Raw genomic sequence first — 22,263 nt, 5'->3', positions numbered from 1 at the left:
AAGAGAGAAATCAGAGATGTTTTGAAGACAAATCCAGAAACATCCAGAAGACGAAGATGAAATGTCTAGCTCTCTTCTATTTTTGGTGTAAAGAAAAGTTTTTGGAGGATCATGAATCCATTTTTGATGTGCTAGATTCCTTGTGAGAAGAACAAGGATTATAAGTGTTTTAATTTCTTTTTTTGGGCACTCATTTTGTAATTATGGGTGAGTTCACAAATTTAGTGAAGTCTATATATTAATATACAAATACGTTAACATCTCAAAAAAACAACCTAAATCGTGCACATCTTGATTGCTTTTATTGGCTTCTTGCTGAATTTAGTGTATTGACATTACTGTATACTTGTATTTCTCCATATCTTATAGCTACTATAGAACAAGTGTTGTGTAAAAGCAACTTTGAGTTATGGATGTAGTATAACTTGAGGATCAGGAAACTTTTTTATTTTGTGTCTCACACAGCAAAACTTAAATTATGTGAGACACTTTCATTGTAGGACAAGTGGACTTGTGGTTTACACTTAATTTATTAAAGAAAGAAGAAAAATGGCAATGCATTATTTGTTTTAATGGGTCGGATAATTATTAGCATTTTTCTTTTGTTAATTTTGACATTTCTTTTTACCCTTTTTCAAATTCATAACCAATTAAATCCTTTTTTATTAAAGGAGCTTCAATATATAAAGGGTGAATAAATTGTTTACCATAAAAGCAAGGTTGAAACTAAATTTTGTTTTTGGATAAAATTAAAAAGCTAAAGGTAGAAGAACCTCATCAACCCTTGTTTTTGTTAATTGATTTTTTTTTTTCATGTATTAATAAATGTCTTCACTTGTCAAATAATGAGATGCCTCGCATAAATTATGTTTGTTATGAAAAATACAAAATAAAATTTCTTCACAGATAAACACGTGGAACGTTTTTAATGGGTTTGAAGTAGTATTACGATTCCGCGAAACTTTCGTACTTGCAGATTCAATATGTCATCATCTTGCTCCCTCTCATCGTCCCTTTTTCTTCATCAATGCTAAGTAGACATTAACACTGCAGCAATTTAAGAAGAATCAAGAATTGCATAACGTACGGTGAGAATACAAAATTAAGTTTAAAAAGTTCGTATGCATTATTGTTTATGCTTTTAAACTTTAGATGGGTAAGTTAAATAAGCTTTGTGTTTGTTCAAATTTCAAAAATCAAAATACAAATGATTTCTCCAGATAATTACTATATAAAATGCAGTTCTTGATGGGCGATTTTGCTATCTCCAAATTTACAATTTTAATGGGCTATGCTTATTCTGTAGCATCAACTTTTCTAAACCTATGATTCAATGCATATAAGGACTTTACTCTATGTACCAAATAAGGCTAGTTATACGGGGATAGTCGGGTTATAATGATTTTATATCCATCTCCCAATACAATGTAGTTCATGGTTGTTGAGAAATATGCTTTACCAGCTCTTGGTTGAAATTCCGTGCGTACGCATTCCCATAAACTATTTCTCTTGTGTTCTATTTCTCAAATGATATCAGAGCTAGACCCGACTCTATTCTTGGTTTACTTAATGTGGGACCCTCATGTTATGTTGTCTCATGTTTTGTTGTCCATGCTTCAAATGTCCAATCTGGGTATGCAAGGTGTTAAATGCCCCATAACCGTTGTCTCCTTATATAGTTTTAGGAAATTTCTCACTTTATGAGTTAGCTTTTACTATTGAGTTAGAACAATGTCTATTTTCTTAACAGTATCTCACAGTTTATGACATGGTTATAAGCAATAAAAGGGCAGCTCGGTGCACTAAGCTCCCGCTATTCGCGGAGTCCGGGGATGGGACAGACCATAAGGGTATATTGTACGTAGTCTTACCCTGCATTTTTGCAAGAGACTGTTTCCACGGCTCGAACCTGTGACCTCCTGGTCACATGGCAACAACTTTACCAGTTACGTTAAGGCTTCCCTTCACCATGGTTATAAGCAATACATGAACGAAAGGGTCTTTTATCTCAAAGAAGAGTGAGTAGGAGAATCTTCAGTTGAACCGTTGGTAACCAAAGTAGTCCGGGCAAAAAGATGCAAGTCATTATTCAACTACACTATATGCTCTTTTCGTCGCTGCTTCTTAGAATTGGCTTTTGCAATTGCAATATTTTTGAGCCGAGGGTCTTTCGGAAACAACCTCTCTACTCCTCGGGGTAGGGGTAAGGTCTGCGTACACACTACCCTCCCCAGACCCCACTAGCGGAATTTTACTGGGTCGTTGTTGTTGTATATCCTATTAAAGCCTATTCAAGCCTATGAGAGCAGTGGGACCCTCCAATCCATGTATGTTAGAGTTGCACATCGGTTAAGAGTATGGGTTGCAGTATCCTTATATGTTCTTGTATAATTGTCACCACTTGAGCTAGTTTTCGGGACATAGTCCACATGTCCAGTCTTGACTATGTGGGGTGTTAGAATTCTACATCGGTTAAGTGTCTTCTTATGTGGTTTTTGAACAACTCTCACCACTTAAGCTAGCTATTGGAGTTGAGTTAAGTGCGGGATCCATTTTCTTAACAATGTTGTTATAAGCCCTTATGATGTTCAACTTTTGTGTAATACCAGCTACTTGGACAAGCATGATAAGGTTAAGCAAAAAAGGGAAGATTTCAAATGAAAATGCATTATTCCAAAGAATATGTGAAATAAGAGATGAAATTGACATAAAATAGATCTACATCCACAATCATCCGATCAACTTTTACCCGACATAGAAGTATTTGGGCAGATTCAATATTTTCTTCAATTTTTGTGGCATTTGTCTTATCTTTATTGTTAAGTTTCTACTGGCTGTCAATCATGCACTAATATCACTTAGTAATGAATTTTCTGGTGCCAATGAGAATAATGATGCTTTCTCTCTGATGCACCATATTTGTACTAATTTTTACTCACTTTTGCTGTTTGTCAAATGATCATGTTTCATGTGGACTAGATGAAAGAGATTAGAGATGGATCGCAGGCTAATCGTATGTCAAAATCTGCATCTTCTGACTCTAATCCACTAGTTCTTGATGTAGATGATTTCAAGGTGATGTCTCAGTCATCATTTAGAGTGGAAAATAATCCAAACTTAATTTAAAATATTCAATTGTTAATTGTTAGCAATGTGCTATATTGGATTATGCAGGGAAACTTTTCATTTGATGATTTGTTTGGTAACTTGGTGACTGAGCTATTGCCTTCTTATCTGGAAAAAGAAGCAGACTCATCAGAAAGTCACGGGAACATCGTTGGAATTGATGCACTATCAAATGGGAATTTGCGGTCAAATGCAGGAAAATCAGCTCAAGGACTATCAAGCCCATTGTTCCCTGAAGTTGATGCTTTATTATCTTTATTTAAGAATTCAAGCACCCAATTGGTTGATCTCAAAAGGCAGGTATATGTAAAGGACATTGTGCTGATCCACTGAGGTTTATTCTTTCTGAATAGTTTTTATCTAAAGCCCTTGTCTTTGGTGTAAGGTTGATGGTAAACTAAACAATCTCAAAAAAGAAGTTGCTGTCCAAGACTTGAAGCACCGTAAGACACTTGCTGAGGTCAGTAGGACCAGGAAATTCACGCTTATGTTTAGTTCTGGCATCACAAGATAAAATCATTAGTTTGCTAATGGAACACCTTTTCGGTTATTGCTTGGAAACGTTAGCTCACCTGTCATGGAATCCTTCTCTTTTTTTTTTTTTTTTTTGAGAGGAAGAACATGGGAATTCATGGAACTAGAATTGACTAATTAAAGAACAAAGTAGTGTCCTAGTAAACATGTTCAATGACACTCTATGATGTGAAAATGTACTTGATGTGCTTACTATATTTCTCTCTGGAAAGCAGGATTGAACCATTTGTTTCCTCATTTGCCTCTCACATCATCTTTTATTCACATTGAACTTCTAATCATGTTCAGTATCTTTCGTGGTACATGGAGCTTCTTTATACACATTGATCTAACGAAAGCCTAGAGAGCTTAGCTTTGATTAGTATTAAAATGTGCAGCTGGAAAAAGGTGTAGATGGATTGTTTGGTAGCTTTGCACGTCTAGATTCACGTATATCCAGTGTGGGTCATACTGCAGCCAAAATAGGAGATCACTTGCAGGTAAATATTATCTTTGCTTAATTAGCTTCGCTATTTTGTTCTTTGCTAGTGTTGCAAGAAATTGATTAAATGCATGACTTGGGTTATTTTTATCTGATACATAAGTAAGAAAGTAAGATTTGATTACTCCCAGAAAAACTTAAGTGTTCTTCCTCCGTTAAAAGAATGCCACTTTTTACGAGGACAAAAAGAAAAACATTTGTTCTAAATTTTTTAATTTTCCCTTTATCAATTTGTTTCCTGAGTTAGTTGAGACTAAGTTGGTATTAATGAACCTTTGTTGCTGGTCAGAGTGCAGATACGCAGAGAGAATCTGCCAGTCAGACGATAGAGCTCATAAAGGTAACATTTTGATGAATAACCATCTGAAAGTCATCTCATTCATGGTGCACAATGCATAAACTCATCCTTTGCTTAAGAATCTCTTTTTTGTGTTTATTTTTATACAAAAAAAAATTGACGGTATTACATTGACTTGCATTCAACAGTACTTGATGGAGTTCAATAGAAGTCCAGGAGACCTGACAGCACTTTCTCCTTTATTTACTGATGATAACCGCGTTGCTGAAGCTGCTTCAATTGCACAGAAATTAAGTAATATTATTACCCTTCTCTGGATATTCTCAAAGCTATAAATGTGAAGTTTCCTCACCAAAATTTGTTTTACAATCTTCAGTTGAGCTCACCTTCTTAAGGACAAACTTGGTAACTGGTTGTAACTAGTAGCTACTATTAAGGAAATGCCCCTGCTTGGCTGCTTATGCCTCTTCATTTTTTTTTCTTTTACTTCAGCTTTCCTGTTTTGGATAGTTAAGGTGCTTGGCTGTATGGGGCATTTCCATCTGGTTTTCCTTTGCCTACAAAAAATAAAAGTGACTTTAGATGCCTTCATTTATCGTCCTTTGTCCCCCTATTCTTTCTTTCTTCTTCGTCTTCTTCCTTTCTCTCTCTTTTCACCTTTTCTTGAGCCGAGAGTCTATCGGAAACAGCCTCTACCTCGCCAGGTAGGGGTAAGGCCTGCGTACATACTACCTCCCCAGACCCCACTTGTGGAATTATACTAGGTATGTTGTTGTTGTTGTTGTTTAGATGCCTTCATTGGAAATCAATTAGCAATATTCTGCTTCCTTTAATTACTTTTACCAGAGAAAGCTCAGTGTTTCTGACTCTCAGACAACTTATATCTCTCAAATACCAGGTTTTGGTTTTGTGATAACTATGTAATGGTTCACTAGTCCTCTTTCTGTGGAGAGCCATCACATTTGAGAATACTTGACACAAATGGCTGGGTGCTCTGTGTCCTTTTACTTTTGGGGTTAGGTGGTGGGACTGCCTGAGAGTTTACTTCAGAGTGGCGATGGAGAAACTTGATAGCCCTTTGGTTTAGGTTAATGACTTAATTCTCTCAATAATTGCCTGTTCTCCCATTGGTGATGTTGCTTTAGGTTTTGTTTTTCATTATCAGTAAAAACACTAATATATTTACTTCGCAACATGTCCTTAATATGTGAGGATATTAGAGGATTTTGCCGTCCACTTGTTTAGCTTCTTCTTTTTGTACAACTAAAAGCAATGTCTTGATCCCTGATTCAATACTTGGGATTGAGGATTGTAACAACAGAGAATTTTTCTTGCTGCATTTAGCCATTTACATTTCTCTTGTTTTTTGATTTAAAAGGAAGGATTTGAGTGACTAATCATATATCCTTCGTCTGAAGATTTTCATCTTTGATATGTAACACTAAGATTTTTTCCCCTGGATATAATCACATTTCATTTGTTTTCAGGATCATTTGCTGATGAAGATGTTGGAAGACAAAAAACAACTGTCTCCTCTGCTGTTGGCAATGCAACTTCAAGTAAAGGATTGGAAGTTGCTATCTCAAACCTTCAAGAGTACTGCAATGGTACAACAGTGAACAATTCTTTTCTTTGACTACTTGTGGTTCGGTGCTCCTCATGAATTTTTTCAAGAGCTGTAAAATAGTTTTGAAATACTGCTAAGTTTGCAACTGCTGTTCTCCTTGACAAGCTAGTAATTCACAAGCTACCTCAAGGAGAAATGAAGAACCTAAATCCACTGCTGGAACTTCACTTTTATGTTTAAGGAGAAGAATATTTGATTGAACTTGTGCTGATGAAAAAAGTAGAGCAGAAGTAGTTATTCGTCAGTAGAAACACGAGATGGAGTTTTAAATACCTTTTGACAACTCTTAGAGGAACCCTTTTAAGATACTTCTTAGGATATGCGCATTCTCACACTGTGCTTCCTCAGTTGATAAGCTTCTATGGTTACCTTATTCTTTTCGGGAAGCAAGTGGCAGTGTCATCAATGGCTCACAAAAAGGCATTTTTAGGCCATAAACCTAGGTGCTGAACAGGTTAAGTGCTTCACCTCGCTTAGGTAGTGCTTCAGTCCAGGCACCAAGGCAATAAGACCTGCGTCTTATCACGCAATGGGTTCTATATTGATGATGGAAGCACTAAACAATAACTATGTCACCTAATTATAATTTTTATCAAAATTTTAGACTATAACATTGTTGTTTGACACAATGATTTTCTTGTCTGGCATGGAACATTTGACACCAATGGAAGTGCTTAAGACTTTTAAGTGACGGACTTTATAATTATAACTAAGGCAGAAGGTTCTTATACTTTGGATGGTCCAGCACGAAGCATGTTCGGGACCAATGAACATGCACAATACCTATGAAACTCATATCATCGATGTGTTGCCCTTTTTCACATGTCTCTTGACTTTTTTTCTTTTTGGAAGATGTAAGGTCGTTTTATTTAAGGATGTTGGGACTTTTGTTTAGTGCATCTGTATCTCTAAGAAGAGGAGAAAAGAACATGGAAAGAGGTCAATCAAACATTTGTTGTTAAAGTAAGGGAATAATGAATACCAGAATATTATGTTCCAGCTCTTTCAAAGATCAAACTGCTCTGAATCTGAAGTTGTACTGATCTTTGTAGTGGATGGTTCAGTTTGAAGCTCTGAGTTATAAGCCATTAACTTGAATTTGCTCAACTTGTGACAGTCCTGAATATTTTTTACAATAAACATAAATTTGACATATCATAGCAGGGTAGTGTACATTTAAAGGGCATCTGAGTTACCAATGCCTTTTATTCATGCTCAGGTTACTGGTGTTTATTTCAAAAAGTTTCATGGGGAGAAGTAGCTACATCTGTGAAGATCTGTGGATCTGCTTAAACTTGTAAAAATTAATTTTGTCAACCATTACTTGGGGTATTGTCTCTTTAGTTTCAAATGGATTTTATGAGATTGACAGACAGTACTGCATTTTAAGATCTAAATTGTTACTAGTGGGGTTCTCGATTTCTACATTCGCGGTATGAATGTCTAGTTTTTTTTCTTTCTACTTGTGATGGTTTTTGGTAGCTAAAGCGTCTATTTCTTTTTTTTTTCCTTTTGTGTGTGTTTCCTCTGATGTCGCATCCACATTTTCATCTTGAAGGACATTCTAAGTCATCTTCTTATTTGGTGACCTGTAGAGTTGGAAAACAGATTATTAGCTCGATTTGATGCGGCTACACAGAAGCGCGATTTGACTAGGATGGGTGAATATGCTAAAATTTTGTCACAGGTAAAATCAAGCAGTTTCAATAGACCTGTCAAAAGTTCTTTCATCAGATTATTACTTTATGAAACTTACTGGAAAAATGGTATAAGGTGCAGCTGATCAAAATGTATGAATAACTTAAGGGGATTACTTTTTCTTTGCTCACATATTCTGGACAAGTCAGAGTCTCTTAAAGTTTTGGTTGTGCTCCATTGGAAACATCTGAAACGTTCTTTCTTTGAATTATGTACCAAATATCAAAAAGAACTCTTCATTTTTTGACATGTTCGTTCATCGAAACAGTTTAACAGGGGTACCAGTGCCATGCAACACTACGTAGGATTACGTCCAATGTTTGATATTGAGGTGATGAATGCGGATGCCAAATTGGTTCTTGGTGATGAGGGTGCCCAACCCAGCCCTAGCAATGTTGCTAAGGGACTTTCTTCAATGTTTAAAGAGATTACAGGTTAATCTGATTGAAGTTTAGAAAAAAGGTGTTTCTCTTGTAAATATATTCCTTGTAAATCTTAGCACATTATGCTCTCTTCCAGACACGGTGCGAAAAGAAGCAACCACCATAGCAGCAGTTTTCCCTTCCCCTAAGGATGTAATGTCAATATTAGTTCAGGTACGGTTGATTAATACTTTTTGAGGCAGTTTAAGTCCTAGTTTTATCTTCTTTTTGTATGATGGTGCTGTATCTGAAAAAATTAAGCTAGCTCAGGCTATGTTGTTAAATAGCTTTGGCAATATATGCGTAGAAGGATTAACAATTAACATACGTGCTTTGACATGGCATTGGTTATTTTAGAAGTAGACAATTTCTATCGATGAATGTCTTGAGCTTCCTCCAATTTGTCTGCTGTACTTTATATATTCTGATTGTTTCCGTTCCAGCAAAGTGCTTTCTGAATGAGTATAGCAAAGAAAAGAAAGTGAAATGGTGGAACTGGTGACTAATTGATTGAGATTATGAACAGCGTGTCTTGGAGGATCGTGTTCCAAAACTTCTAGAGAAGCTCTTACAGAAACCATCTCTTGTTAACCCACCTTCCATGGAAGAAGGTGGACTTGTATTAGTAAGTGACGTCACGGAGATTGTGTTTTCCTTTGTACTTATCAAAAAGGGAAACTAAGGGCTTTGACTCTTTTCTTGCCTTGTTAAGTATCTCAGATTGCTGGCCGTTGCATATGAGAAGACACAAGAGTTTTCTAAGGACTTACGAAGTGTAGGATGTGGTGACTTGGATGTTGAAGGTACAAATAAAAAGTAACCATTTACCATCTTGTTATTACTTGAATGTAGCTGTTGAAATTGAATACATGTGCTATAACCTTTAACAGAGGTACCGAGTGCCAAAATCAGCATTTGGCTGCTTTTAATTTAGAGAATGTGCTGCTTCAAAATGGTACTTTAAGGATTTACCTTACAAAGACACTTGTAAATGGATGATTTAAGCCTTCATTCTAAAATCTCTCAACTTGGACAGTTAGTGAAAGGTTCTGAAGCAACTGTGGCCTGCCGCTGTGGTTGAATTCTTTGAAGCAACTCAGTATTTTTTAACCACAAGGCCAATATAGATTGTCCTGATCACAAACTATTTCCTTTTCTCATTTCTTTGACCGACTTTGTTTATGTTGATTATATTTGTCATCTCCATTTTTCTTCTGGTTCAGGTTTGACTGAGTCTTTGTTTCTACCACACAAAGACATATACGTGGAGTGCGAGCAAGCCTCTCTTAAGCAACTTTACAAAGCTAAGGTGTGTGGCAGTTTCTCTCTTTGAACAGTCTGTCACTCCAAGTTTTTGTTTAAGGAATCCATTTCTCTCTTTTGCTCAAGTAGAAGAAGAAAATTTTGAAAGAAGTTATTTTTCATGATATAAATAATCAAAACTCCTGAAGTAAAATATATCATAACAAATAAAGGAAAGAATTTATTGGTTGTCGAATTTCTGGTATAAACTGGTTGTTGGGAACCTTGAGATACTTCCGATCCAAAGCACCAAGTAGGTGCCATATAAATTGCAAAAGATTTACTCCACATTGGCTTCCGCCAATTTAAATTTAGTTTGCATGAAATTTTTGCACGGTAGCTGACAAGGCTACCTGTCTCTGGAGAGCACTAAACAATCTTGAAACTCCACATTGTCATTGTAATAATAGACACTTCTGAACTTATTAGATGTTTATGAAAGTTCTCCACCTGTAGGATATCATTCTACTGAACCCTGCTCTTGAACAATATTGAACAGACTTCTTGCTTTAATTTGCAGATGGACGAACTACGTAGTGAAAGCCAGCTGTCCTCAGAGTCGTCTGGGACAATTGGACGCTCAAAAGGTGCTTCAATGGCACTTTCTAACCCGGAAATTTCTGTAGCTGTGGTGACAGAGTTTGTTCGCTGGAACGAAGAAGCAACATCCAGATGCAGTTTGTTTTCATTACAGGTACATATTACATGTTTCAAGATCTTGCTGAAGCTGCACCTTCATCATCTCTCAATCTTTTGCCTTTGCCTGGCACACTAAAGGGAACTATTTATTGCATTAGGCTTGTTGAATTGCCTGAGTAGATTTCGTTCACACCATATCCATTGGAATCTAATCGAGTTTTTGACCTCTTCTCTTAAAAAAGATGCCGCGGGCTAGTCAGATTAGAATTTGGATTGAAAATTAGGCCGTTTGACTGCTGATAGTGAAAGCGCAAGATTCTCTATTTTGGACATCTTGTAAACGCAGATTCCCGTATCACATCAACAAATTATTTAGTTCATAGAAAGGTCGGTAGAATAGTGAAAACCAATAGTTGGCTTATACATACAGAGGGAGTGACAGGCTCTTCCATGCTTTCTTTTGTAAGAAAAATACATTTTATTCAAAGGACCTCAGCATAAAGATTGCACTGGCTATATGCAAAATAGATGGATTTGTCCCTTTAAGTATGTCGGCTATCTGTAAAATCCAGCATTTTATCTATGTCATCTGCAACCATTCTCTTACACCAAATTCTTAATTAATTCTGAAAAAAATTCTAAACTTTACAAGAGAATTATCTGATTTCTCCCGAAACACATGGTTTCTTTCTATCCTAACTGTCCAAAATACAGATAAAGGAATTCTTCTCTATGCCTGCATCTGATCCTTAGCTTTTTTCCTTTCCAACTGATTATCAACTGAAAGCGTCAGCACTGGATTCAGTTAAAGTTCAAAAAAATATACCAGATTGCCAAGTAAATTTACGGTGTGACAGTACATTTTGCAGATTCAGCCAAATCCTCAATAAAAATATCGCCACTATATAGGTTAAATACTCTTATGTGCAAGTTGTTTTGAGCTTGATATGCCTCATGTAGAGTTAAACATCCCAGTCAAGACACTTATTGGGGCTCCAGTTCTCCAAAGCATTCTCGCTGGCCAATTAACCATGTTCCCTGGTTTAATTTTTCTAAGGAGCTTGATAACAAGATTTAAGTGAGTATCTGCCATCCTATTTAGCTTGTTACCATAAGGAGTCTTTTGCGCTTACATCCAATGCCAGCTTCTATCAATTGTAGTAGCATATGGACCCTATAAGTCTCCCATCCATTAAAGTTTCTCCCAACTGTATCTTCCAACCATCAATTACTTTTTGAGTTTTTGAACAACAGCCTAGAAATTTGTCGCCAAATGTTGCTTGTATGAATCCCTCTGTCAGTAAAAGTTTTAGACCTTCTATTTGCTTTAACTCCCAAGTCCTAGAGTCGTATTCTTTTCTCTTCTACTTTTTGAGTATTTTCCTATCCCTTACATACCCATTTTCTGGATGCTCGTATTCAAAGGTTTTTATAATTAATGTAACAGCAAAATACACTTTGGATAATCGTATCACATGTGCTAGTATGTGCATCTCAGCTGGACACTGGATACCAAAAAACAGAAGTGTCGGATGTTGTTTCCTATATATACGTCGCCTCTGTGCTTCCACTGTATTTAGTAGAAGACTTTGTGTTTTGTTATTTATTTCAGCAAAGTGTGATATTGTTAAAACATTATTATGCAAACAGGATGCAAACGTTCTACTAGTGTTATCTTTTGTGACAATAACACCTGGGTCAGTAGTCTTGTCAATTTTACTAATTACTACTTGCATGTTACTTCATCTTTTGAGGAGAACGAATTCAATTAATTAGTAAACAAGTACTTGAAGGACTATTATCTCACACTTTTATCACATTTCTCCTTTGATGCCCAGACCAGCCTCATAAGTTCATTGATGCATATGCTAGTTATCCATGGAAAATTGAGGAGAGCTGGTGCTAATTTTTCAATGGCTTCAATTTAAGCTTCACGATGTCATGTCCTCAATTTGCAATATGTATATAAAGACAATTGTAGAGCATTAATTCTTGTAGTAATCAAATATGTCGTATTTACTTATCTTTTTTAATGTCTTCCACTGGTACACTTAGAATCCCATTCTCTTGACATGATCTATTTATCAACTGATTTACTTCTCAGTTAGAAACCTACAGGAAGAAACTTAATGATCATTACGTTTTGTATACAGCCTGCTACACTTGCTGCTAGTGTTAAAGTTGTTTTCACATGCCTTTTGGACCAGGTAAGTTCATCATCTTTGTTTACATTTAGAGTTTGCTCCTGTTGATGCCATCTTATAGCTTTCATCATGTTATTGGAGAGTTGAATAATTGAATTAGAATTTCATAGAAGGTGAAGGGGAGCCTTGGCGTAGTTGGTAAGGTTGCTGCCATGTGACCAGGAGGTCATGGGTTCGAGCCGTGGAAACAGCCTCTTGTAAAAATGCAGTGTAAGGCTGTATACAATAGACCCTTGTGGTCCAGCCTTTCCCCGGACCCCGCACATAGCGGGAGCTTAGTGCACCGGGTTGACCTTAGAATTTCATAGAGAGTAAATTATATATCTGATAGTGTTTTTTTTAGGCTGCTAGTGGCTCCAGTTGTGTCCTTAATATTTCATTAGGTTTGTAGGTTAGGTTGTAGAAAGCTAGTCTGGAAGTGTTTTGTCTAGGATGTTAGTGGCTCTTGTTGTGTCCATATTATTCCATCGCTTCTGTAGTACTGTGCCATTGTTACTGCTTAGTGTTATTACTTTTCTCTCTATTTTCTGGTTATTACGTTGCTGGTGTTATCTTTCTGGACTCCTTTGTTGTTACCGCTACACTGTCTCGTTTCATCTTATTGTGCCGAGGGTCTATCGTTCCTCCGGAGTAGGAGTAAGGTATGCGTACACATTACTCTCCCCAGACCCCACTTGTGGGATTTCACTCGGCTGTTGTTGTTTGTTGTATATGATAGATCCAAATTTCTGTAGTTGATTTTTTCTGCAGTTCTCTCAGATTGAGAAGTCATGTAAGCAATTCCTCTAGTGAAGATTAAGGAGTTATTTTGTTCGCTTTACTTGTCATTTATTGTGAAAATTATCTTGAATTTGTATAGAAACATATTTGACGATGAAGGCAAGAGTCCCATTCAATTTTTGTAATATCTTTTTGTTTTATTGTGGTTGAAAGGAGCTTTGACAAGTGTTAAAAGAGTGGGAGGAGATACAAAGAAATTTCCCATAATTATGGGTTGCACCATACTTGTTTACCCTAGTTATTAATGAGCTAATCAATAGTATACAAGATAGGATTCCATCGTATGTTAATTGCAAACAGTGTGTTAATCGACGAAATTAGCAAAGAAGTCAACCAAAATCTTGATTATGGAGAAGCACTCTAGAGAGCAATGGAAGTGTTTTGTCTAGGATTGTATTTCATTAGGGTTGTAGGTTAGGTTGTAGAAAGCTAGTCTGGAAGTGTTTTGTCTAGGATGTTAGTGGCTCTTGTTGTGTCCATATTATTCCATCGCTTCTGTAGTACTGTGCCATTGTTACTGCTTAGTGTTATTACTTTTCTCTCTATTTTCTGGTTATTACGTTGCTGGTGTTATCTTTCTGGACTCCTTTGTTGTTACCGCTACACTGTCTCGTTTCATCTTATTGTGCCGAGGGTCTATCGTTCCTCCGGAGTAGGAGTAAGGTATGCGTACACATTACTCTCCCCAGACCCCACTTGTGGGATTTCACTCGGCTGTTGTTGTTTGTTGTATATGATAGATCCAAATTTCTGTAGTTGATTTTTTCTGCAGTTCTCTCAGATTGAGAAGTCATGTAAGCAATTCCTCTAGTGAAGATTAAGGAGTTATTTTGTTCGCTTTACTTGTCATTTATTGTGAAAATTATCTTGAATTTGTATAGAAACATATTTGACGATGAAGGCAAGAGTCCCATTCAATTTTTGTAATATCTTTTTGTTTTATTGTGGTTGAAAGGAGCTTTGACAAGTGTTAAAAGAGTGGGAGGAGATACAAAGAAATTTCCCATAATTATGGGTTGCACCATACTTGTTTACCCTAGTTATTAATGAGCTAATCAATAGTATACAAGATAGGATTCCATCGTATGTTAATTGCAAACAGTGTGTTAATCGACGAAATTAGCAAAGAAGTCAACCAAAATCTTGATTATGGAGAAGCACTCTAGAGAGCAATGGAAGTGTTTTGTCTAGGATTGTATTTCATTAGGGTTGTAGGTTAGGTTGTAGAAAGCTAGTCTGGAAGTGTTTTGTCTAGGATGTTAGTGGCTCTTGTTGTGTCCATATTATTCCATCGCTTCTGTAGTACTGTGCCATTGTTACTGCTTAGTGTTATTACTTTTCTCTCTATTTTCTGGTTATTACGTTGCTGGTGTTATCTTTCTGGACTCCTTTGTTGTTACCGCTACACTGTCTCGTTTCATCTTATTGTGCCGAGGGTCTATCGTTCCTCCGGAGTAGGAGTAAGGTATGCGTACACATTACTCTCCCCAGACCCCACTTGTGGGATTTCACTCGGCTGTTGTTGTTTGTTGTATATGATAGATCCAAATTTCTGTAGTTGATTTTTTCTGCAGTTCTCTCAGATTGAGAAGTCATGTAAGCAATTCCTCTAGTGAAGATTAAGGAGTTATTTTGTTCGCTTTACTTGTCATTTATTGTGAAAATTATCTTGAATTTGTATAGAAACATATTTGACGATGAAGGCAAGAGTCCCATTCAATTTTTGTAATATCTTTTTGTTTTATTGTGGTTGAAAGGAGCTTTGACAAGTGTTAAAAGAGTGGGAGGAGATACAAAGAAATTTCCCATAATTATGGGTTGCACCATACTTGTTTACCCTAGTTATTAATGAGCTAATCAATAGTATACAAGATAGGATTCCATCGTATGTTAATTGCAAACAGTGTGTTAATCGACGAAATTAGCAAAGAAGTCAACCAAAATCTTGATTATGGAGAAGCACTCTAGAGAGCAATGGAAGTGTTTTGTCTAGGATTGTATTTCATTAGGGTTGTAGGTTAGGTTGTAGAAAGCTAGTCTGGAAGTGTTTTGTCTAGGATGTTAGTGGCTCTTGTTGTGTCCATATTATTCCATCGCTTCTGTAGTACTGTGCCATTGTTACTGCTTAGTGTTATTACTTTTCTCTCTATTTTCTGGTTATTACGTTGCTGGTGTTATCTTTCTGGACTCCTTTGTTGTTACCGCTACACTGTCTCGTTTCATCTTATTGTGCCGAGGGTCTATCGTTCCTCCGGAGTAGGAGTAAGGTATGCGTACACATTACTCTCCCCAGACCCCACTTGTGGGATTTCACTCGGCTGTTGTTGTTTGTTGTATATGATAGATCCAAATTTCTGTAGTTGATTTTTTCTGCAGTTCTCTCAGATTGAGAAGTCATGTAAGCAATTCCTCTAGTGAAGATTAAGGAGTTATTTTGTTCGCTTTACTTGTCATTTATTGTGAAAATTATCTTGAATTTGTATAGAAACATATTTGACGATGAAGGCAAGAGTCCCATTCAATTTTTGTAATATCTTTTTGTTTTATTGTGGTTGAAAGGAGCTTTGACAAGTGTTAAAAGAGTGGGAGGAGATACAAAGAAATTTCCCATAATTATGGGTTGCACCATACTTGTTTACCCTAGTTATTAATGAGCTAATCAATAGTATACAAGATAGGATTCCATCGTATGTTAATTGCAAACAGTGTGTTAATCGACGAAATTAGCAAAGAAGTCAACCAAAATCTTGATTATGGAGAAGCACTCTAGGAATTAGGATAAGTAGAAGTAACAAAAAAATAAATATACACCACAAATTTAGCCAGCATAAGAAGAATGATATAAGGTGAAATAAGGTGCATTGTGTTGCCTAAATGCAGTCAATTCAAATAGATGAAGCTGTAAGACAATTAGAAAAGGATGACTGGAATGGAGAAGTGCTACAACAATGTTATGTGATAAGAGTTTACCTGCCAAAGTAAAAGGTAAGTTCTACAAAACGTCATAAGACCTGCAGTGTTATATGGAAGTGAATGTTTGGTCTCCAAGTCACAACGTGCCCACATATTGAGTACCCTTGTTATTTGTACATTAGGTCTTCGTCCTGGGTATGTACACTTACATTAGGTCCTCGTCCTTGGTACACTTGCATTACATCTGGTGTTTGATAAGAGTCTTTTCAGTTCAGGTATGTATATTATGTTTATATGTAGCGATGACTAGTTGGATAAGGCCTAATTTGTGCTAAAAGACGAATTATTGAGTACAGAATGAAACAAGCCAAATAGAAATGGTTATTGAGGATTCATAAAACTAACCCCAACTAGTTTGGGACTGAGGCACTAGTAGTTGTTGTGGTACAATTGCTTTCCTTACTCTAGCCTTTCGCAGGTCAGTCAGTACATAACAGGAGGTCTTGAAAGAGCCCGAGATGGTCTTACTGAAGCTGCTGCCTTAAGGGAAAAGCACTTGCTGGGAACTAGTGTTAGCCGAAGAGTTGCTGCAGCAGCTGCTTCTGCCGTAATTATTCTGTCTTTTTTTGTGATCTAAAGTTTGTACTTTGTATAACATCTAAATGGTAGAGAATGACCAGCTGGCTTATGATATGTTTGGTGGTATATAGGCAGAAAATGCAGCTGCTGCTGGCGAAAGCAGTTTCAGATCTTTCATGCTCTCTGTGCAACGTTGTGGAAGCAGTGTGGCTATTTTGCAGCAAGTGGGTTGGTTTGAACTGTAATTAGATTATTTTTTATGCTTCTTGAAACACTCAATTGCAACTAAAGTCTTGCTTTTCTTCAGTATTTTGTGAACTCCTTATCGCGGCTTTTGCTTCCTGTGGATGGTGCTCATGCTGCTTCCAGTGAAGAAATGGCAACAGCTATGTCTCGTGCAGAGAATGTTGCCTGTAAGGGGCTTCAACAGTGCATTGAAACTGTCATGGCTGAGGTTTGTGCTTCATAATATATGCTTTGGTGTATAGGCTTGATATGTGCTATATGTGGACACCTTATCCTCCCTAGGCAAAACATCCTATTGATCACTTTTACCAACTATTTTAAATTTTCCTGTTCTTGTGTATGTGCTCTCAAACCAGCATTTTGTTTGACACCGTGTTTCCCCTTCTTTGACTGTTATCAGGTGGAAAGGCTACTGTCAACCGAGCAAAAAGCAACAGATTATCGATCACCTGATGATGGCATTATCCCCGACCATAGGCCAACAAGTGCTTGTGCATGGTGAATCTTTATATATATTAGTTACAAGATGCATATATGTTAATCTGGGGTCTTTTATATTGCTCCCATTCAGAAGCAGAAAAATATCATATTCTTGACACAAAAAATACAAACTTTCAGTTGACCTTATCTCTGAAATTGATGTCCGTTTCTATCTATATTTACTTTCCTCATTTATCCTGTGCTGATAATATCTCGATTGACCAGTGTTGTTGCATATCTTTCTCGTGTTCTTGAGTCGGCATTCACTGGATTGGAAGGGCTCAACAAACAAGCGTTCCTGACTGAATTGGTATGTTAATGTTCTTCTTGCTGCTAATGCTCTTATTCTTTGTCCAACCCCTTGATGTTGGAACTATTCTCATAATTATCTGTCAAGTCTAACTTTCTTCTTGAAATTGCCCGGTCCAATGTTGTTTCTAGACGTATGACAATTGATCCTTGCCCCAATCAGCTATTTTTGTAGTTTCAAGGAATTCTGTTTTTGGAAATTGTTCAGTAGCTTTTTTGAATTGGCATAATCTACTTTAATGACATTAAACATGCCCTAGCGTGTAAGTTGTAACTCTCAGACTCACCAATTGTTTGAATTGATCTTGCTAAGGGTGCCTCCATACATTTGTTATATGAATGCTGGGATGAAACTAAAATTTTGGCTCTCGCATCCATTTAGTGCTATGCTTTTCTGTTGTATCTGACAGTTCACCAATGTTCGAATTATCTACAACTGTTTTTTGATTCCGTATTTAGTATTCTTTGAATCAGAATTTCTAGTATTGACACTGCGTTTTTCTATGTTTAAAATCTTTTATAGGGGAATCGCTTGCACAAAGCGTTGCTTAACCATTGGCAAAAGCTCACTTTCAATCCTAGGTAATTCCTTTCTCTTATGAAAATATTTCATAGTTATTATTGTTATTATTATTATTATGAAAATATTTCATAGTTAAATCTTCTTTGGGAGCCAAATAAAAGGTTAACCATGATATAATTAGGCAATGTAATGTAATCAGGCACAGATCTTTATGCAAGAGAAAGATCCCACTAAAGACAATATATGTTGGAATTGTGGTGATTCAAGACTGATCCCCAGAAATTGTGATAAAAATGTAGAAGAATAGAGAAAAAGAAAAAAGAAGTCCAACAAAAAATCAAAAAATTTTAAAATGCTAGTTTAGCTAATGAGAAGGGTGATGTTGATGTTCTTTTTGTGCCAATTCATAGCACAGATCAAATTATGATTTGCATTTGCTCAAAGTTGCTTCATCTATTTATTATGTTACTGTTAATTGACATAATTTCTCTCTGACTTGTGCAGTGGAGGGTTGCGTTTGAAGCGCGATATAACAGAATATGGCGAGTTTGTTCGTAGTTTCAATGCCCCCCAGATTGATGAGAAATTTGAACAGCTCGGAATGTAAGTTGCAAGTGTACTGAAAATTGTAGGCCTTATACAAAATATATTCTCCCCTAATGATTCCTGTCTTTTGCTTCAGCATCGCAAATGTGTTTATTGTTGCTCCTGAAAGTCTTGGCCCGCTGTTTGAGGGAACTCCAAGCATTAAGAAAGATGCTCAAAGGTAACTAAGATGTTGACATATTCTTGTACACTGTGTGCACAAATCTACATTGTGCTTCCTGCAGATCTCTCACATGATTACTTCTATGACATATGTTCTTTGTCACCCGCAAGGGGTGGCTGAGTGGGTTGGGTGAGTGGTTTCCCACATGGAAGACCTGGAATCGATTCCCCTCACCAGAAGCCTCCTCAGTCAGAGCTCGTCGCACCGGGCTTGCCTAGTGCGGTTTAAATCTCCTGTGTGATTTGCGAGCTGTTGCATAGTGAGCATGTTACCCGGTGCGCACCCGAAAGATAGTGGCTGCGGGTTTCCCCGTGGAGTTTTCCAAAAAAGGAAAAAATTATGTTCTTTGTCATGTTATGCATGTGTTTAAGTGAAATGTCCACCACAGTTTTTAATAACCAAAAATCTGTTTTATGATTAGTAGACACCAAAAAGGTTGAATGACTTGTATTCCGTATATGGTTGTGAGAAGGGACAGTTTTTTGAGTTCTTTTTTACTTTGTTTTTCAACCTAGGATAACATTTCTTGTGTCTGCAAACTCAGGTTTATTCAACTTCGCGACGATTACAAGAGTGCAAAACTTGCGTCAAGGCTCAGCTCCTTGTGGAATTAGCTTAGTTTGGATCAGAAATTACACTCTGAAAGAAGTTAAGAAATAATATACTGCTGATAGCATAGAATATAGATAGAGTTGACGTTTATATGGCAAGGCTCGTCCATCTCAAACTGGAACTTTTTATTCCTGAGCTGGAAGATTTGGGGAAGCTTTTGCTAATTTAGAGGTAGTTCATCTTAGTTCTAAGTTATATGAACCTCTTTCCTGGATTACTTTTTGTTGTTTAAGTTTTTGAAACCTGCAAAAGTTTCTGATGTGCTATACTGTTAATAATTGACGAGAAAGATATATCGGGTAGACTTAATACTGTAAATTTAGAGGTGGTTAATGGTCATGTTAGTTAATTACTTCCCAACTCTCACCATTACTGCGATGATTCCATTTTCAACACATGAAAGCTTAGGAATTCATACTTAAATATTTTTTATGGAAATATCAAAGATGTAAAGGGTTGGAAATGTCCAACTCTCATGTAAGATTTGAGGAGGTAACGTTGCATATCTGATTCCTTCATATATTCATTTTTTTGGATTCTAATATACAAGATAAATTGTACAATCTTTTTGTTTGTTTTCTTAAACCACAATAGTCAAAATAGAGAAATGCCTATTTTCTTGCAAATACTAAATGATTTTAATTTTTCTAAGAAGATATCGAGTTAAGAAGAAACTAATGTATGCAGAGTATACCAAACATAGAGCGCATAAAATAAAGTGGCATCAGATATATAACTAATAAATCTCGTAAAATGATGCGGCTGCTGATATGCTAGCTTATTTTGGGAAGTGATTATTTTAAAAACTCATCCAAGGCGTATTTACGGAAGTAGCAGGGAACTTGACCGTACTTTCGAAAAAAACAGTTTGTGTTTGACTAAACAATTTGAAAAACGCTTTTAAAAAATAATTTGTGTTTGGCCAAACTTTTCAAAAAATGTCTTTTAAGTGTGAAATTACGAATAAAGACATGACGAGATTTGCTTAATAGTTAATGTTATATAATTAGATAAATAATCACAAATATCTATTATTAAAGGTAATAATTAGTTTTTTATTTGGTTTATGTAAAGTATAAAAATAAAATTGAAAAGTATTTTATCCTTTCAAGATAATTTCAATATATCAAAAAATCATTCAATAAATATGAAAGTTCATCTCAAAAGTCATTATATATTATTTAATAGTTTGTTATTTTGGTATATATAGTATTTTGCTAAGGGTATTTTTGGTAGAAAGAAAAGTTAAAACTGCTTTTGCTTCTAGAGAGAAACTATTTTTTTCTGATTCTAGCCAAAAAATACTCCCCTCCCCCAAATAAAGCTTGGCCAAACACCTTAAATTGATAAAAAAGCACTTTTTTAAATTAAAAAAAATTACTTTTGGCTTGAGGAGAAACTTAGTGAAACATGCTATTAGATACTTACAGGTAATAACTTTATCGATAGTGAGAATTTTGTAGTCAATAAATTTGCCTTCAGGGGCGTATGAAGTGTATTACTGACAGGTTGAATTGAACCAATAACTTTTGACCCAAATAGTAGATATGAAGCCATAATTTTAAAAATATAATGAGTTCAATATTTAAAATCTTAAAAGATGATCTCATTGAGATTAAATTTTGGATCCGCCTCTGATTACCTTAGTAACCTTCACCACATCAATTCAAGCAATGCCAGTCCAAAGACTAAATCTCTTACCTTTCTAACACATCAATAATTGCATTGCTCTTCTGCCGTCGCCAATATAACATTATTGCTAACCGCTTTAAATTGGAGCCTAATGTGTCAAGAATGATATACTTCATTGAAACATCTATCTATGCAGGGACCTAGAAAGTAATGTTGCATCTCTTATTGATGAGGGATTGTATTTATTTATTACCTCTAGGAATTTAAACTCAATTATTAAACTTTTAAAAAATATGTCTCAACCTGAATCAGAAAAGACGTGTCTTTTAATATTCTTTACAAACTACAAACGTTTCAAACCCAAAATCTTCATGCCTTATATTTATCTTCTCCACATCAATCGGAATCTATCCCATTGATTGCGCAACATCAGTATCAGTATGAAATAAAATATTACGTACTTTTCATTCTCGGCGAATGGTTTGAATAAATCGAAGAAATTGGCGAGTAAGAGCAAAAAATAGGTAATTTAATCAAATTTTTATGTCGGTTATTCTCTGCTCTGGCTAACAATTCGTTTCCCTTCAATATGAAAAGTTTTTTTCTTTCAAAATTCGTATAAATATACGTTACTCTATAAGTATTATATAGAGATCAATATCTGAATTGGTTCAATTTAAAACGCCGAGTTCTATGTCTTCTGATGACCGTGCAACGAATCCTTACGTTGATTTTACTGCTTTGGCCAAGAATTCATCTTCTTTCAACACATATTTTAATTTCTTTCTTTATTTGCAAAAATATATCGGATATTAGACATTGTATTTTTGAATCGGTTTAATGTTTATTTGTTTTAGTAAAAAATAATTGGAATTGATCTTTCTGTGGAACAATTGTTTGGAACTGGAGCGTTTGGATTTTGGAGCAACCTCATCAGCATCAGTACTTGCAACTTCTTTTGGAAATTCAATGTCTTTTGGCGGTAAAAACTTGAATATAACTAGATGATTTTTTAGTTTCTTAGTGATTTGGAATCAGTATTTTTATGCTTTGTATTGGCAATGTTAGATTTCATGAGTCATGTTGAAG

At 35.9% G+C, this 22,263-nt stretch overlaps 1 protein-coding gene across 3 annotated transcripts; it reads left to right on the top strand.

Moving 5' to 3' along the window:
* The first annotated feature begins 937 nt into the window (after positions 1–937).
* On the top strand, positions 938–20,105 carry LOC104111083 (exocyst complex component SEC10b-like). 3 transcript variants are annotated; one of them, XM_070196689.1, is made up of 25 exons: positions 938–1,088; positions 2,980–3,075; positions 3,175–3,426; positions 3,512–3,586; positions 4,038–4,139; positions 4,431–4,481; positions 4,628–4,733; positions 5,927–6,046; positions 7,662–7,753; positions 8,033–8,198; positions 8,284–8,360; positions 8,713–8,811; positions 8,899–8,989; positions 9,410–9,495; positions 10,009–10,182; positions 12,281–12,334; positions 16,503–16,631; positions 16,735–16,827; positions 16,911–17,057; positions 17,250–17,347; positions 17,555–17,639; positions 18,162–18,220; positions 18,666–18,764; positions 18,844–18,927; positions 19,475–20,105. In XM_070196689.1, exons 2-25 carry the CDS (start codon positions 2,980–2,982, stop codon positions 19,542–19,544), a joined length of 2,505 nt encoding a protein of 834 aa, XP_070052790.1. In that variant the 5' UTR covers positions 938–1,088; the 3' UTR covers positions 19,545–20,105. The 3 variants fall into 3 exon arrangements, with proteins under 3 accessions (XP_070052790.1, XP_070052791.1, XP_070052792.1); XM_070196690.1 differs by having other exon boundaries at positions 945–1,083; XM_070196691.1 differs by lacking the exon at positions 938–1,088 and adding an exon at positions 2,307–2,327.
* The last annotated feature ends 2,158 nt before the right edge of the window (positions 20,106–22,263 follow it).

Source organism: Nicotiana tomentosiformis, chromosome 3, assembly GCF_000390325.3.
Source record: "Nicotiana tomentosiformis chromosome 3, ASM39032v3, whole genome shotgun sequence".
Classification (NCBI taxonomy): Eukaryota; Viridiplantae; Streptophyta; class Magnoliopsida; order Solanales; family Solanaceae; genus Nicotiana; species Nicotiana tomentosiformis.
This window is presented reverse-complemented; position numbering and strand designations above follow the sequence as displayed.